The 17,312-nt window shown below is 34.2% G+C and overlaps 1 protein-coding gene across 2 annotated transcripts in view; it reads right to left on the reverse strand.

Moving 5' to 3' along the window:
- Positions 1-225: 225 nt before the first annotated feature.
- The window catches only part of PREPL (prolyl endopeptidase like), a 30,803-nt gene continuing 13,716 nt past the window's right edge, over positions 226-17,312 (reverse strand). For both annotated transcript variants that reach the window (XM_034427661.3, XM_034427662.3), the window contains 10 exons: positions 16,701-16,821; positions 14,813-15,029; positions 13,634-13,819; positions 11,359-11,562; positions 10,480-10,655; positions 8,212-8,428; positions 5,456-5,605; positions 4,128-4,260; positions 1,809-1,894; positions 226-489 (listed from right to left, as the gene is read on the reverse strand). In XM_034427661.3, coding sequence (XP_034283552.2) covers positions 433-489; positions 1,809-1,894; positions 4,128-4,260; positions 5,456-5,605; positions 8,212-8,428; positions 10,480-10,655; positions 11,359-11,562; positions 13,634-13,819; positions 14,813-15,029; positions 16,701-16,821 — 1,547 coding nt within the window. In that variant the 3' untranslated portion in view covers positions 226-432. The remainder of the gene's footprint in view (positions 490-1,808; positions 1,895-4,127; positions 4,261-5,455; positions 5,606-8,211; positions 8,429-10,479; positions 10,656-11,358; positions 11,563-13,633; positions 13,820-14,812; positions 15,030-16,700; positions 16,822-17,312) is intronic.

The following is a 17,312-nucleotide window of genomic DNA, read 5'->3' on the forward strand; positions in this document are numbered from 1 at the left end:
TTTTCACTTTTTTGCCATAGATTTTAGAATAACTTTCCTAAAAAGAACTTAGTCTTCACTGCCTGTTTTTCAGTAAATGATGAAAATAATTTTATTCAAGCATTGCTTTAAATTGATCAGTTTCAACTGCTGATTTTTAGCCCCTTAATTTGGTTGCATTTTCTGCTTTCTGTTTATTGCTTACGAGCCATTTGCATATATTTCAATATAGGAAAGGAAGACAAATTCAAACAAACAATATTTTTATTGAGGTTAACAAAGCCATCTGAACTTGGAGAAGTGTCTTGCCTTTTCTTCAGGAAAACACAGGATAAATTTAGTTTCCAAAATATGTTAAAAGTTCTAGAGAAATCACATGGGCAAGTAATTCTGAATATTTAGCCAAATCATTTTCCTCTCCTTTGCAAAAAGGACAAAAATTCCAGCCTGGCTTCACTCCTGCTTGTCAAGTCCAAGCTCACTATATAGAAATGCTAGTTGTGTTGCAACCTAAAAAAATTAAAAATAGTTAGTACAGAACACAGTACTGATAACTTTTTGCACACTTTAAGAGATGTATTTTCTGTAGCTCTTTCCACCCCAATTGATGGTCTCCTTGAAGTGCTGTTCGTGCTCCTGTAACACTGGGGATAATCATGGGGGTTTGTCTGCAGTCTGAAGAGTAATCAGAGTTTTTCCTGCCGAATTCTCTTTAGAAAATGGCAGCTACTGTAATGGGCTTTTCACTGATATCCGGAAAGCTTTCTGTGAATTGAGCATTACTGTCAAGTATAACACAGCTTGTGACCAGAACAACAGCAGCCAACGCTGAAGCTGGTGTCACAAAATGCTTTCAAAATTGCTTTGCTTCTTTCGATCGTAGCCTGTGGTTGAAGTACTTTCATGTGAGCATGTGTGTCTTCTATAGTAGGCAAAAAGTTCACATCTACACTTTAAAAATATTTAAACACAACAAGAAAAAAAAAAAGGATGCATTTGCGTAAATTGTGTTTTTACATACTTAAATCTATAAAAGACTTACAGTTTGGATACAGTTTCTCATCTCCTTGAGAATCCCTAGCATTATTTTCCTTGCTGTTCTAGACATTCCATCAACCACCTCAACAGATTTTTCAATAAACAAAGAAGACTGATGTTGGGGAGAAGTCAACATAGACCATTGAGGTTCCTTTTCAACAGCGTAATTTTTCTACTGAATGTGAAGCTTTTATAGGCAGAAGGATCCTTTCTATCCATAATGACAGATTCTGGATTTTGCACTATATAAAGTGCAAAGTACAGCCCTGATATACTTATAGAGAAGCCCTTGTTACTACCAGCCAGTTAGTGGGAAGATCTTCCACGGTCACTGTAATATGATCCAACAGGCTGAATCCCATGTGGATTTAGCCAATCCACAGTTTCGTGAGGAGGAAGATGAATGAGTCTAATCTCTGTACATTTTCCTCCTCCATCTCAGTTGCCCGCCCCTTTTCCTGATAATGATTAGTGCTACTGGTGACAATTCGACATCTACAACCCTGGATTGGGAATAACATTTTCCAAAATAATGTTTATTTCAAAAGTATTCACTTAATGGATTATAAGATAAATGTTTATATGGCGAAACCTAGAATCCTTTCTCAATGATTACAACAAATTCCTGTTTATAAAAAAACATCTTAAGTGGGGGAGGGGGAGATTATGATTTGGTAGGTGGAAAGGCTTGCGTATACAGAAATGGAAAAGATATTTCAGAGGACCAATGATTATCTTCACAGGTTATAGTATTAATTTGTGACTCTATCCATTGTAAAGGATATTTCTACCTGTTTTAAAGAATCCTCATACGTTGGAGAACAATGGCTGCCTCCTGGTTGAATATCTAAGATAATATTAGGCATCTGAGGAGCTCCTGAAACCAAAATATATCAAATGCAATCTACATTAATAGGACAGGAAATATGCTATTCTGAAACATAAATAACCATGCACATTAGTAACACGGACAGAGAAGTATTTTGCTATATGTCTAGGGAGATTCTCAATCATCCAGTTCATGGTTGTCAAAAGGCAACCAAACTTTCTTGTTTTTTTCTTTAAAAATGTTTTGCTTCTCATCCTTCTTCAGAACCGAAGAAGCTTTTTGAATTAGAAGCAAAATGTTTTCAAAGAAAAAAAATCAAGAAAGTCTCGTTGCCTTTTGAAAAGCACCTTTGGGTATTTTTCTATCGCTGTTTGAACATTTGCTGGCTGGTGGTATGCAGGAAATAATTTACTAGTGTCCTCTACCTATTTATTCCAATTCATTTTCACAACAGGAGAGCATTTCAGATATTCTGGGGGGCCAAAAATGTGATTCAGAGGATAGGTTTCTCAATAATTAATACAGGTAGTCCTTTGAACGTTCGTTTAGTAACCATTGAAAATTATGACGGCACTGAACAAAGGACTTATGACCACTGACTGAAGCTGAGGCTGCTGCAATGTTTCCACATCACAGGAACAAAATTCAGATGGAAAATACCTTTCATACTTGTACCCCTATTTTAATATCTCACAAACTTTGTATAATTGAAATTATTGTGCTTTGTATGTATGCTCGCCTTGGAAAGAATGTGATTGGTGTTTACTTCGGAACAAAAATATGTTCCAGTTATGCTATTTTTTAATATTACTTTTACAATAATTATCAAGCGCTTCATATGTGGAAACATATCATTAACAATTGATAACCATGAGCACAGTTTGCTTATACTAATGGTTACTATATGCTGGCTACAAATTCTCTCCTCTTTTTGAACAGATGCTCACACAGAATACACAATATTCTTAATGAATCATTTGAAGTCAGATATTAGTTGAAGGACTAATAGAGGAAATTGTTCTATATATATCTATCTATTTTTCAATAGGTGAATTAAAATTGCACATCAGTCAGAGAAAAACAATGGAATGCTAGTATTTTTGGCAACTATATGAATGATGAAATGGGATATTTGCTTTAATACCAAAAATCTGTTCAAATATGAAGACAAATATTTAAAATTAATAATTTGAGTAATTTATCTATTTCTGTGTTAATAATTTCCTCTCAGTAAGCGGACTAATTCCTGGATGTTACAACTATTATATTTTAACTAAATGTTAATTTATTGCATGTAACACATACTATATTTTCCAATATAATCAATATATGTCAACATATCAGGATATGTATGTATAAATCAGGGGTGAAATGCTCCCGGTTCGGACCGGATCACCCAATCCGGTAGCGATGGAGGCAGATGTTTTGGATAACCGGTAGCAAAAATCCCTGCCTCCCCCCATGCCCAGCTGAGCCGCACAATCATCAGAGGCTTTTTGTTTAGTTTTAAAAGCATTTTTTCTACAACCTCTTCGGCCGAAAAAATGCTTTTAAAAGTAAAAACAAAAAAGCCTCTGATGATCGTGCGGCTCAGCTGGGATCATCGAAGGCTTTTAAAAGAAAAAAACCCTTTTTTTCTTTTAAATGCCTCTGACGATCCCAGCTGAGTTGCCTGATTGTCAGAGGCATTTAAAAGAAAAAAAACTCTCTGCCGATCAGGCAACTCAGCTGGGATCGTCAGAGCCTTTTGAAAGCATTTTTTTACAACTTCTTCGCTGAAAGGTTGTAGAAAAAATGGTTTTAAAAGTTAAAAAAAGGCCACGCCCACCCAGTCACATTACCCCCCCAAGCCACGCCCACAGAACTGGTAGTAAGAAATTTTAGATTTCACCACTGGTATATATGCAATCCCTGTTCCAGAAGGATGAAATATGCTGCGAAGTCCAATCTAAAAACAAGGGCCACTTACACAAAACACTAATTGGTCTAATTTAGCATCATGATCCTAATTTGATAAATCTTAGTTCACTGAAGAAAAAAAAAGAGCATGGATATATGTAGTCCTTCCTTGCTCCATTCTGTGAAAGGTTTGCTCAAATTAATCTGGTTTTTTAATCCAAATTATCTGGTAGAAGCCAATGCATTTTTCCCTTTCTCCAATTTTTGAAAGAAGAGAGCAATGCTGCAGTTTTGTTCTTGCTCCTAAATGTGGATTGGACAAACATTTGCAACTATTTCATTACCCATACCCCAGATGTGCTCTAGAAATTCTTAGTGCTACCTTTATAATCTGAATTGTTGCTTTTGGCATGATCTTGTACAGCTTTTCTAAGTTTAGTGATGTATCTTAACAACCCTGCCACGGGAACTCGTTGATCCTTTTCAGAAACTGTGATATAAAGAGAAGGGTAATTCTAAAAAGAAAAAAAAATGTGAGAGCAGGAAAGGAAATGTCTGAGTTAGCAGGATGGAATTATTGATACCAATCTGTGCAGGCATTAATTTTTAACTTGGTGGAACTTGCTTTACCACGTCAGCAGAAAAAAAGCATTAACAGAGTTAATTATATGGATGAAAAATCTATCCAGACTGTAGCCATAGCTGACATTTTTGAGAAGATCTAATCTCTGACTTGATAAACAGTTGCACTTGTCTTCTGTTGAAAGTCCTCCATAAACTCTTTATCCGAGACTAGAAAGAAACTCAAATAAAACTTTGGCTCTGGTTTTAACTCTATCCTAGCTGCTATTGAAGCTACTCTTTCTTCATTTGGAAATAGATAACCAAGCAAGTCGGTTATCTGAGGGTAAAGCAAGACAGTGTTAAGCTTATGGTGCAGCCATACCTATTCACAATTGATATGGGAAAGTTACTTGTTTACTCAAGAGTTATACATCCCCCTTAAATCCCCTTCTATCAGTTTTGCCTGCATTGTCATTGCTATCCCTATTGATTAGATTGTAGTCTGACCGCAGCAATGTAGTCCATTGCACTTTGGCGACAGTGATCCAGATACCAAACCAAGCTGTCATTCCTTTTTTATGAGCGATAAACTTTTCATTTGTCTCTGTTAAATTTCATTCTGTCATTTGTAATTATTAATTAAATTCTGCATGTCTCTCAGATCTCTCCAGATCATTTTGAATTTTGTTTCTATGTTCTAGGGTATTAGGTATTCTGCCTAATTCTGTATCATTGGCAAATGTGACTATCTTTCCTCTTTATATAAATAATTAATCAAAATACTGACTAGTGGAAGATCCATAACTGATATTTTTAATCGCCTACATTGGCTTCTTCTCTCCTCCATTTCCTGCTCCCTGCCACTGAAACTGTTTGTAGCTGTTCCTTTGGTATCTTCTCCTTTTAAGAACTCCCACCCCTGCTGAGATCCTTTTCCCATTAGTTACTCCTGCCATTGAATCCTACTTATTATTGCTTATTGAAATCTGCTTTTTAGAAGTATAAGTTATATGCTTCATTATGCTTAGTTTTAGTTTCCCTTCATTTTGAGTGGATTTCATTGAATTGTCTGAACAATTCTCTAAATTTAATATTTTAGTTATGTACAGTGCAATAATATTTAATCAGTACAAAATGCAATAGTACCTGTGGCTTAATGTTTTGGTATGGACAGTAACTTTTAATATATTCTTTGCAGGACTCATCTCCCACTGGATCTCCCCATTCTTCTTGTTCCTCAATAGTCAAGGGAAGATAAGGGTCCAGCATTGTATTTAAAATATCCAGAAAAGGTGCCTATAAAGAAAATAAAAACATTTTTTTTCTCATATAGGTTTTACATGAGTGAATGAGATCCCAGAGATAAGCCTGTTTTTTTTTTTTTTTTAGTATATTTAATTTGTGAGAAGTTAAAAGTAAAACTTTGGAATATTAGTGGTTAAAGATACAAGAAAAAAGGCAACTTCTTTAATCATACATGAAGAATAGTAATGTATCATGCTAAGCCAAAGTATTTTAACCGTGAGTAAAACATCTACATAATATGCTAAGCTATAAGTTATCGTTTCAGAACATAGTTGTGTACACATTACCTGATAAGCGAAAATCAAAAAACCATATTTGGTTATTGCAGATATACAAAATTATTTTATTCCTTACTTACTGTAATGTTCAATTATCCTGACCCAAGAACTGATTCAACTACAGATGATTCTGCCAATCCTAGACCAGCATTGCTTCACTTCTTCTATCAGCTTGATCTCTAAGTATTGTAACTGCCACTCTAATTCTTTTATTTCCTCAAATTTGAAGGAGCGATTTTCTCCTTGAAAATCTGGTTAAGCGCAATACTGCCATTTCTAGAGGTTGAGGGCACTTGGACAACTTCCTTCACTGCTTCTGCTAATGATTTGTCTTCCCGTTACTTCCATGCCCAGTTTGTTCCTTATCATTGCCAAATTGCTCAGGGCTTAATAGAAAGAAACAAGCGGAGGAAAACAGCAGGGGCAGATGGTTTAGCAGGCCACCACTTCATAATGGCAAGAGCCTCAGTAGGAGGTGGAGAATGTCAAACCTGTCAATGTCAAATGTCAAGCTGGTCCTTTTTCTGGATATAACCATGAAAGAAATGGGCAATTGTAATAGATTATATAGAAAGTATTAGCTTCAGAAGAAAGCTAATGCAATCCGTCTTGTTACCTACTGAGCCAAACACGCATAGGATACTACTGGAAGGCAAAACCTAAACTTTGTTTTGTTTTATATACTGTTTGTGTGTGTGTCTTCACATACACATATATAATGTATAACTTCACACTGACAAACAGTAATCAATTGTATGATGTTTTCATTCTAGTAAACAACATTTTTATCAAGCTGAGTCACACTGTGGCTGATATACTTTAACCAAAGCTGAACATGGCAGACTAATTAAAATATATAATGTCAGGGACTGTGATTTACAACCAAATCCTAATCACCAAAACCTGACACTTTGTTACATCATCACTTTAAGTACTTCTGTTTGTTTGAATTGATATAGGATTTCCTCTTTGAGCAGGAGATTGGACTGGAAAGTCCTCCAAGGTCTCTTCCAACTCTGTTGTTCTGTTAATTTGCCTCAAAGACTGCCCAGAAACCTCAACCTCAACAACAACAACAACAAGAGCTGGCAATGGCCTGGAGCAGGAAAGTTGAAGAAAGAGGCAGAGGGGTTAATTCTGGCTGCACAAGACCATGCCTTAAGAATAAATGCACACAAACCCAGAATTGAGAAGAGATCAACAGATAACAAATTTCACCTATGCAAAGAAGTTGAAGAAACAGTGGATAACCTAGTTAGCTGCTGCAAGAAGATCACACAGACTGACTACAAGCAATGACATGACAAAGTAGCAATAAAGGTGCATTGGAAGATGCATCAAGGAATATCATTTGCCTGCATGCAAGAACTGGTGGGACCATAAAATAGAGAAAGTCATAGAAAATAAGGAAGCTACATTTTTCTTGAACTTTAGAATTTAAACAGTCAGGCACCTGTTGGCACATAACATCCCGGACTTAAGAATTGCCGATAAGAAACACAAAAAAGTCTGGATAGTGGATGTGGCTCTTCTAGGAGACAGTGGAAGAGAAGATAAAGAACTGGAGAAGATCACAAAATACAAAGACCTGCAAATAGAAATAGAACAACTATGGCTAAAGCAAGCAAAGTTTGCCCCAATAGTAATAGGTGCCTTGGGTGTAATCCCAAAACAACTGGAGCATCACTTGAACACCATCAAGCATTGACAAATTCACCATCAGTCAATTGCAAAAGGCGGCTTTACTCAGAATAGTTTCCATCCTGTTCTTAGTAATATGTCCATACAGATGATATCTGCAATACCGTCAACCATCCACATCTGCCTATCCCAGGTCCTTAGAAAGGACTTGATAGGAAAAAAATGCCAAACCCAGTCTGAACATCTGGCTGACTGTGCGACGAACAATAATAGCAATAGTAATAGTAGCAGCAGCAATAACAACAACAACAACAACAACAACAGCAGCTTGATTGGAAAAGACTAGACCACTATAGTACAATGGATATTTTGATACAATATTATGTCTATAATGAACAATCTGCATGAGATCAGATAAAATTCAAGTTATTAGTTTTAATTTTAAACAGCACTAGACACATGTACTTCAGTGTTCCTCCACCTTGGTATGGCTTATCTGTCACTTAAAACAGCAGAAGAGACATTCTTAAAGATAGTCTCAATGTCAAGAGATAGTTTGGTTATCACTAGGATTCATACTTTATTGTGGATGGGCAATAGTTTATTGAAAAAAAGTCTTTAAATATTAATCTAGAAAAAGCACCAGCATGGACTTAAATCAAATACTAGTTATCTTACCTGTAAAACCACAGCTCTGATAAGATGAGGTGCAATATTGCAGAGGGCACCTGCAAGAACTCCTCCAGCACTCATGCTCATTAAGGCTGTTTGCATAGGCTGAGAATATCCAAGTTCATGCAATAACGTGATGCAGGCCTGGAGGTCTTGGATACCATTGTGTTTCTTCATCATACAACCATCTTTATGCCATCTCAAGCCCAATTCTCCTCCACCCCTGGCAATTAAAATAAGAGTAATAACAAAACAAAAAACCCCAAGACATTTTATTCCCATCCTAATATTTATCCAAGAATATTAAATACATATATGATTTCATTAGAAATGCCTGTTTAAAGTGTTAATATTGTTTAAACATTAAACTAAAGAAATAATAATCAGGTTGGCTTGAATGTGGCACCGGTCACTCTCTGTTTCTGCAAATAGAGGAGAACACGGCAACTGTTTTTGATTTTCTTCTTGGATACGAAATTATGTCCCTTGGTATTAAGTACCAAAAAAGCCATGGATCTTGCAATTCTCAACATATTGCTGTTGGAGAACACACATTCTTGCAAACCAACTCATCACACTGCTCTTTTTTGTGATAAACAACATTGCAGAAAGAAGTATGAAATAGTACGCAAGTAGAATATTCTTTATTGAATAGAATATTCTTTATTGGCCAAGTGTGATTGGACTCACCAGGAATTTTTCTCCGGTGCGTAAGCTCTCAGTGTACATACAAACAACAAAGTGATAAGTCGTAGATCATATAAATCATAAGATACAATCATAAATCATAAGATACAAGCAACAAGTGATAAACCATAAGATACCAATAGGAAAAGGTAGTGGGAAAGATGAAAAGATGAGAGAGATAACAGCAATATAGCCCTACTACAAGGGTAAATATTTTTAGGCATAAGACAATTTGGTGGGAGTTAGATATTTAGCAGAGTGATGACATGGGGGTAAAAACTATCTTTGTGTCTAGTTGTTTTGGCATGCAATGCCCCATAGCAGCGTCCTGAGGGAAGAAATTGAAATAGTTTATGTCCGGGGTGTGAGGGGTTTGTAGATATTTTGTCAGCCCTCTTTCTGGTTTGTGTAGTATACAAGTCCTCAATGGACGGTAGGCTGGTTGCAATTGTTTAAATAATGCATAATCCCAAGAGAGCATGAAAAACATAAACAACTATTAGATATTAAATAGAACCAGAGATGAAAATGTGTCTATTGGAATTCTATATAGCTTTCCCCCTTTGCTCAGTGCAATTTTCTTATGCTTATTGGGTTTTCTATACATAATTTTGTGACTACAATGTTAACAGATCATGTTTTGGGGTTTCTCCAAGTTGGATCCAAAGGTGCTGATGTATTTTTGGGGATATATACATGACCAGTTATAAAATAGAGTAAATCACTAGTAACATTTGAATAGAAGTGATGAAAGAAGTGAATAAACACGCACATAATTTTATTTAAATAAACTATTTAAATTTGAAAGTACTGTTTTAGGACCGGGCATAGATAACCTTATTTTTAATATATTTAAATTATTACATTCTAGTATGTCTTTTAAATTGAATTAAGGATTAGACATTCTGAAATATTCTAAGCATGCTAATATGAGAATGTTTTGTTAAAACATTATATAGTTTTTAAATTTCAAAATACACATGGATAAATTTTAAATTTTAAAATACATGTGGCGTTATTTTCCTTCAGTTGAATAATTTAGAATCATGTAAAATAGCTGAAAGTTTACTATATGGTACTAACCACAAGGACAGTATAATTTTTTTCAGTAAAAAGTAGAGAAGGTAAAATAGAATTTACTTGTTATATTATTGTATTTAAATAGTATTTAAAGGATAGCAAGCATGTCATTTACAATTTCTGTGCTTAGCTGAATATAAATTATTCCTGTGAATGTACATTACATTATTTCTTAGAAATTAAAGACTTATGCTGAGAATTGAATGACAAATATCCAAAAACTTTTAAACATGGTACTAAGCCATAGAACTAAGCTGTGTTCTGATGAAGTTAGAATTCATACAAAGAACATAGCATTGTTAGCAAATAATCATCAGCAATAATGTATATTACAAATAACTAGCAACACTGGCAAAAACATTTATTTATGGAAAATTTTTTGAATGTAATAAAAATGTTGTGACTGAAGGAGAGAGCTAAAACTTTAAGCAGTAACAGCATCAGGCACAAACATATTGACAATGAAATATTAAGAACAAGCAAAAAAGTTTTATATTACAAACTTACCTAACATGACAAAAAGCTAATATCCACCCATCCTTGATTAACATTAGATTCTCTGCTTTAAATGTCATGTTCAAATCTATTCCATAAGCTCCATAGACATGAACCAGAAGTGGCATCTTGCACAGTGGCGCAGAATTGTTTTTATAAAAAACTGTAATTGGTACCCAAGTTTCATCCTGAAAATGTGGGAACATTTCAGAATAAAGCATATTTAGACATTTGCAAATTATAAAATCAAAAGAAAAGTTCAATTTTCATTTATCCTAGCATTCTTTGACATTTTGTACAAAACTCTCAGAAAATAAAAAAGAAAGTTGGGATTGCTTCAGGATTTGTTTACCGATATAGAGCATAAAGCTCATTAAATACAACTCATGAGAAGTGTATAAAACATGAAAGCAGCCCGTTCCTCCTGCACCTTCTGCATTGTGATCTGAACAGCTTTATACTCTTCACACTGAACATAGCAGCAAACATAAAAACTTAACTGTCTGCTAGGAATTCTCTGCTATATGATTGAAAAATACAACAGGTTGCAGCATTATTTTTCTTATTTCATGAAAACGTGTGCCTCACCTGGGAGATTATTATCATATAGATTCACATTTGTATGTTTTATGTTAATACTTGCTTTCTTTGGGGGGAATTTTTCTCCTGACAGCAAGGAAAATAGGACCACTTCATTTCAAGCCAGGCTTATTGAGAAAAAGCATAACAACTTTGCTTTCATGTTTCTTAAAAGTAGATCTTACAAAAAGAAATGTTAACCCTTCAGACAGCAGAGAAACAGCGATAACTCTACTGATTAGGGTTTTTTTTTTTTTTTTTTAAATTCATTCCAAGTCCTGTTTACAAGAGGCTAAGAAGACAAGAGCTTACCTTGCTCTTAGCTTCTAGACGTACAGTTTTACAATTTGCTGTAATTGGTACTTCTTGCTCAGTAAATTCAATAAGGCTCTTTTCCATCAATGAATATGCAAAACGAACTGGAGACTGAAGAGGAGACATGAGCCAAAAATAGCAAGTGTTGGCAGTATAGTCAGAATTAGGTTCCAATTCTAGTGAACAGGCCCAAGCAGGTAGCTAGAAAACAACAGAAATTATTAATATTTGCTCAGTTTTTTGTTTTTTTTCTGTTAAACTATATGTTGTAGTTTCCAGTCTGATAATAGAATTTGAATCTTACTGGCCAAGAGGTGCTTCACATACCCCAGTAAAAAGCTGGGTTAGTAGCAGGACCTCACTATAACAAGTACAACAATTCAATTACTTTTCCTAAAAGCTGCTTAAATGACATTCAATAAATAATGCAAATGGAAGTAAAAATATTTTGAAATAATCAGAGGTGGCAAATTATTAGGCAATGTCAGTAAAAGTGATATTGGGGCACTAAAAATATAATTAAAATGCATGATTTATCTCTTACAAGATTTCGCCTTGCACTCTTCTATGTTATCAGAAAGTTTTAAAAATCTTTCTTCCTGCCCCTCTGTCTGCTCTTTCACTCTATCCAACTTGAAATCCAGCCAAGTCAGTGTCTGTTATTGCACTGAGGCCTTGCATTGGCTTTGGGGTGCTCAGCCACTTACAATCCTTGCCTCTGACTCTGTTCCCAGCGTTAGCCATTGTGAAGAACAAAATTATTTTTTTGGCACAGCTACATTCGGAAACTCAGGGCTATTATGTTTTAAGACTTAACACTCCTAGAAATGAAAGGAATCAAGATTCATTCTCTGAGAGCAGCAGGGTCTCTTACCCACTGCTTACTTTCTTTTAAGAAGTTCTGGTTACTGGGTTGATAAAGGCTTTTGGAAATTGAGGCAGTCAGAGTCAAAAAGCTTTACACAGAAAAACTGCACTCTGTGTAATTGATTAAAACCTGAAGAGGATCAATCTAAAAAGACTAAAAAACCTTATAAAATGGGCACTATATTTAACTTGACTGCTACAATTAGCAAAGTAGAGAGTGTATAAGCTTACCATCTTATTGCAATCATGCTAAGTGAAATTTAAAATATTTGCAGATAACTGAATAGTAAGGCAGAAGTTAACCTGTTTTCAAAAGAGCCCTTTGATTTTTAAAGTTATAGAAAACCTGACTAAGTAAGATGACGCTCTAGACAAAGAAATATAATGGATTTTAACTGATCCAGGTGTTTAACAAAATGCTTTGTTAATTAAAATGTTTTTTATTCATGATTTGTTTATAATCCTATGCAAAACTTCTACAATTTATTGTGTAAAATTTTTATAAATCAAAGTCCGCCAAGGTTTCATCTTATGTTTAATGTATGCATAATGTACCATTATTTATTTTGTTTTTGCTATAAAATTTGGTAAGCATTGGGTAAGATTAATTTCTGAAATTAATAATCGAGAAATAGGTCTGTTAACTACTAAGTAAGGAGTTAAAGTTGCAAGTTACAATCTGCTTGCTCTGTGTCAGCAAGCAGGAACGAACTAAAAGAAAATATGCTATGGATTTGATATGCATATGGATATGTTTTTTATTCCATCACTACATCAGATTCTAAGGAACCAGGGAAGCTGATACCATAGTCCTATTTTGCAGAGTAGCTATTCTTTAGGACTGGTGCTAATAAGGTAATGTGATATTTTTTGCTGAAGTAGCAAAATATTCTGACAAACAATAACTGGAGAAACTAGATAATTTAGCTACATTAATAACTACCCTCAAAGCATGCTTGGAATCTTCATTGCTACTCAATAATCATGATGTTGATAGTCTAATGGTAGTTGGGTATATAATTCAAGACAGGGAAAAGCATGAAGAAAATAATAACCAAATTAATGGCACAAATATCCTCAGCCTATTATGACTACATCCCATCCAACACACCAACAGTTTATTTCCCAAAGTTTCCTGTGTTGAAGGTTATGACAATTCTAATTTTGGAAGTTAGGTACTTATGTTTAGAAATGCAATGTGGGCTAACTGCCTTATTCTATGAACCAGGGGCCTCTAATTAGCAGTGTGTATAAAGGACACAATTTATTTATTTTTTTATTAAAATTCTTCTTCTCTGAAAATCTTTGGATAAATACTATTTACCTTACTCTGGATTTAATAAAAGAATTCATTCTGAAAATTATTACTGTTAAAAGTAATACATGTAGTAATTTAAATATTTACCTTAACATTTTCAACTGTATTTGATACAAGAGAAATAATATCCAAATAGAGCTCACCACCGAGTTTTAGAAAGATCACGCAGTGATCTCTGAACATATCTAAGTCGATTAATTTAGTGTTTTCTTTTACTGTGTAAATGGGCTGCCAATTCTCCAAACCACACGAACCAACTGGAGCTTTCATCAGCTATAAAACAAAGAAGAATCTGCATACATATATGAAAAAATGAAAATTTGCAACATTTAAGCATTTTCACTCAAATTTTAGTATTCATGTAAGAAAAAGCTTCCATAAGCATTCAATAATTTGAATAATTAGATTATTATTAACTTGGATAGCTTAAGATATTCTGGAGAGAGAACTATCTTAGCTTAGATTCCTCTCATCTGAAAATAAAGAAATAGAATAAGTAATTTTCATATTTTCAGAGAAAAATGAACATGCTCTCTTTTATATAGCTTCTTAATAGGTGTATGTCTATCCTTGCTAAATTTTGAGGAATGAAATAACTAACACATATTTTTCAACGTTGGCTTAAGTACCAGTCAGAAATAAAAAAAAAATTCTAGCTGAGCAATGCTGTAGTTCTTTTCCACAGTTTTTTGGTATTTTCCAAAGCTTCTATACATCTCAGCAGGAAAGATAATAAAAAGATGAAATGGAGGTCATAGAGATACGAGCATTATGAAAAAATATGATAGAATTTTTGTTTTAGAAACAAGATACACAATAAAAAACAAATGCAATGATTTTGATAGATTTATCCTAGCCACATATATCTCAAAGTTTGTGTTTTTGCATGAAGAATTTAAATAAAACGATCTTACAAATGCAATGTGATAATTGGGTGTATTTTAAAAGCATATATAGGAAACACGAACATTAGATTTGACTATGAAGCCAACTATAGTTTTTTTTCTTGGAAATTAAAATAAGGGAGTCAGTGTAGTGTAGTGATTAAGTTTTTGGACAATGGACTAGGAATGATTATACATAGTTTCCCTTAAACATGGAAGCTAGATGGGTGTCTCTGGACCAGTTTTATATAACTAACCTGAATCCATCCATCCATCCATCCATCCTGCAGTGGATCAGAAATGAATTGATTTGAGCTGGTAATAAATTATTAAAATATATAATGTGGTTGTTTTTCTGAACCAAGCTTTCTAGTTCCCATACCTTGTACCCCACAGGGTTTCCATATGTAGTAGGAATATATAGCTCATTGTTTCGATGCTCAACATGATAAATGATATTTTTGGTTCGTTTTTGCACAAGAACAGGAGATTTAAAAGGGCGATGACAATCTACCAACCATACTTCAGAAGTGGTCTTGCTATTACTATTTATAGTAATAAAATGTTTATCCTTTGTGCGGTAGAGATCCACAAAGTACCTTCAAACAAAGAACACAGAGACAATAAAATAAAATAAGATGTCATCATGTCAAAATTCTTTGGGTGGCTTATTGCATGGGTCACAAATATTCAATTAAAACACAACATAACACCTTCTTGCTTAAAATAATATATAAACTTCAGCCTGCTTTGAGATTATGCCCTTCAACTAAGGGCAACATAAGGGACTTCAACTAAGTTGACTTCAACTAACAAATTGGTGCTCTCTGAGTTTTGTTTTCTTGCAGCTGATTCATTATCAAACTAAGTAACATAATCAGTGCTGATAATGTTACCTGGTTTGGGTAATGAAACATCTGCAAGAAAACAACCAAGCTCAGAGAGCACGAAGGACTCCTCGTTTAACCCTGAGCTACAAATATTCTCCTTTTATCAGTAAGTCACTTGTTTTGGAGCAGCTCAGAATTTAGTAAGAATCAAGATTTGGCTCCATACATGAGGCAGGATGCACAATAGTTTAGGTGTTGGATGAAAGCAAATTGTGGAGAAGGGATTGTTAAAGAATTCTGTGATAGGGCAAAGGATGTAGAACTGCTGGCATTCGTAATCTTAAGTGTTATGGGGGTTGAGCTGAAATGATTTAATCTAAGAGAAGATTGGATCTGAAAGAATATTTAAAATGCCTCTCTTTCTTCCCTCTAGTCTTGTTTTTATCCTGATAAATGTAAGCTACAGCTTTTTGTTGTACTTAACAGGGAAAAATGAGGCATCGTTTTTTAAAATAATATTCTTCTGTTTCAAGTCTCACTTAATAAACCAACATTAAAATAAAATGTTTTGCTTTGGAATTACTGTATGTCACATTTTGTTTAAACCATAGTCTGCTTAATTATGATTTGTTCAATAAGACAGAGTTGGCTGGATGCCTATCTCAATAAACCGTGAACAGCTGATTATATTATTGCACAACTCTGGGAGCCAGACACCTAAACTGGCACAGAAAAGAAGGTAGGCTACTTCCTACACTCAGCAGCTTGAACAAATTGACCCCAAGATTATTCAGCTAGAAATGGGTTTCGGACTAATCTATCACACCAGGTTTGTTATTTATATACATGAATATGGATCTATATGTTGTTGTTGTTTATTTACTTACTTACATGTATGTGTATGCATTATTTATATACATGAATTTGCAGCACATTCTTACCAGGCTAATCCAGCCGACACACTCAACTTTATCAGCATCAATCCACTATGCTTTTTAAATGGAGCATGTGGCAGCAACCTAACCTAAATTTTTCTATTGTTGCACTAATTAATTTGCTACAAAAGGCAACATGGGCAATAGCTTTGGGATGATATGACCATTATAGATAGAGAATAGATCAAGGATTTCTGACTACGTTAAATATATGTAAAAAAAAGTCTTGTTCACATATTTTTTGTATTCTTTTTGCAAGAAAGGTGCTGTTTCACAATTATTCCATGTGTGAATAAAATATTATAAAGCTGTAAATGTGGGAATTTTTCCCTTCAATGAGAAATGTTTGCATTTATTGAGTTGCTACATAAAACTTTTCTAGTCGGTTTTCTTTTGATTATTATCAAAACATAGCAGTTTCTTTCTGGATATTTGTCCTATCTATATTTATCAGATTTAATACAGAGTTATACATAGAGAAAGCAGTTAACTATATCTGACTTACCTTGCGTCACTTTCTGTATACACCAGTTCAGAATGCTTTTTATTAAAATCAGACAAGTATACAGTATGACACTGAAGATTCTTTTGGATGGTATAGAACAAAATCTCATGTGTAGCCCATTCTAGACAAAAAAGAAAGTTTAGTTTTTGCTAAGGGACCATGAGGAATTGTATTTAATAAATCCAATATAAAATAATAAATTGGAAATGAACATATGAAAAATTACATGCATGCACAATTCTAGAGTTAACTACTGATTAAGTTTAAAATGAAAAACAGTAAGAGATTAATGCAAGTGTTTTTCAAGATTTCCTTTCCTGCACAATCAATGTGCAGTAAGTACCACTGTGCAGGATGCGTTTCTTTCTGGACTGCAACTGTCAGTCTTTCTATTTCTTCAAGTGCCCAAACAACAGTATTTTACCACTGTGAAAATAAAAAAGATACCAATATCTAGCACATTTATTGCAGCTTTTGAGTTGTATGAATACCACTATTATGATGGCCTATTAACATCTGTGACATCTCTCGTTAACAACTGTCACAATGCTTTCTCCCACATTTAAGCTTTGCAGTAATTGTTACTGCTTGTAATTTTTGCATATTAAAGGC

This window comes from Pantherophis guttatus, chromosome 1 (genome assembly GCF_059756535.1).
Source record: "Pantherophis guttatus breed Tessera chromosome 1, ASM5975653v1, whole genome shotgun sequence".
Classification (NCBI taxonomy): domain Eukaryota; kingdom Metazoa; phylum Chordata; class Lepidosauria; order Squamata; family Colubridae; genus Pantherophis; species Pantherophis guttatus.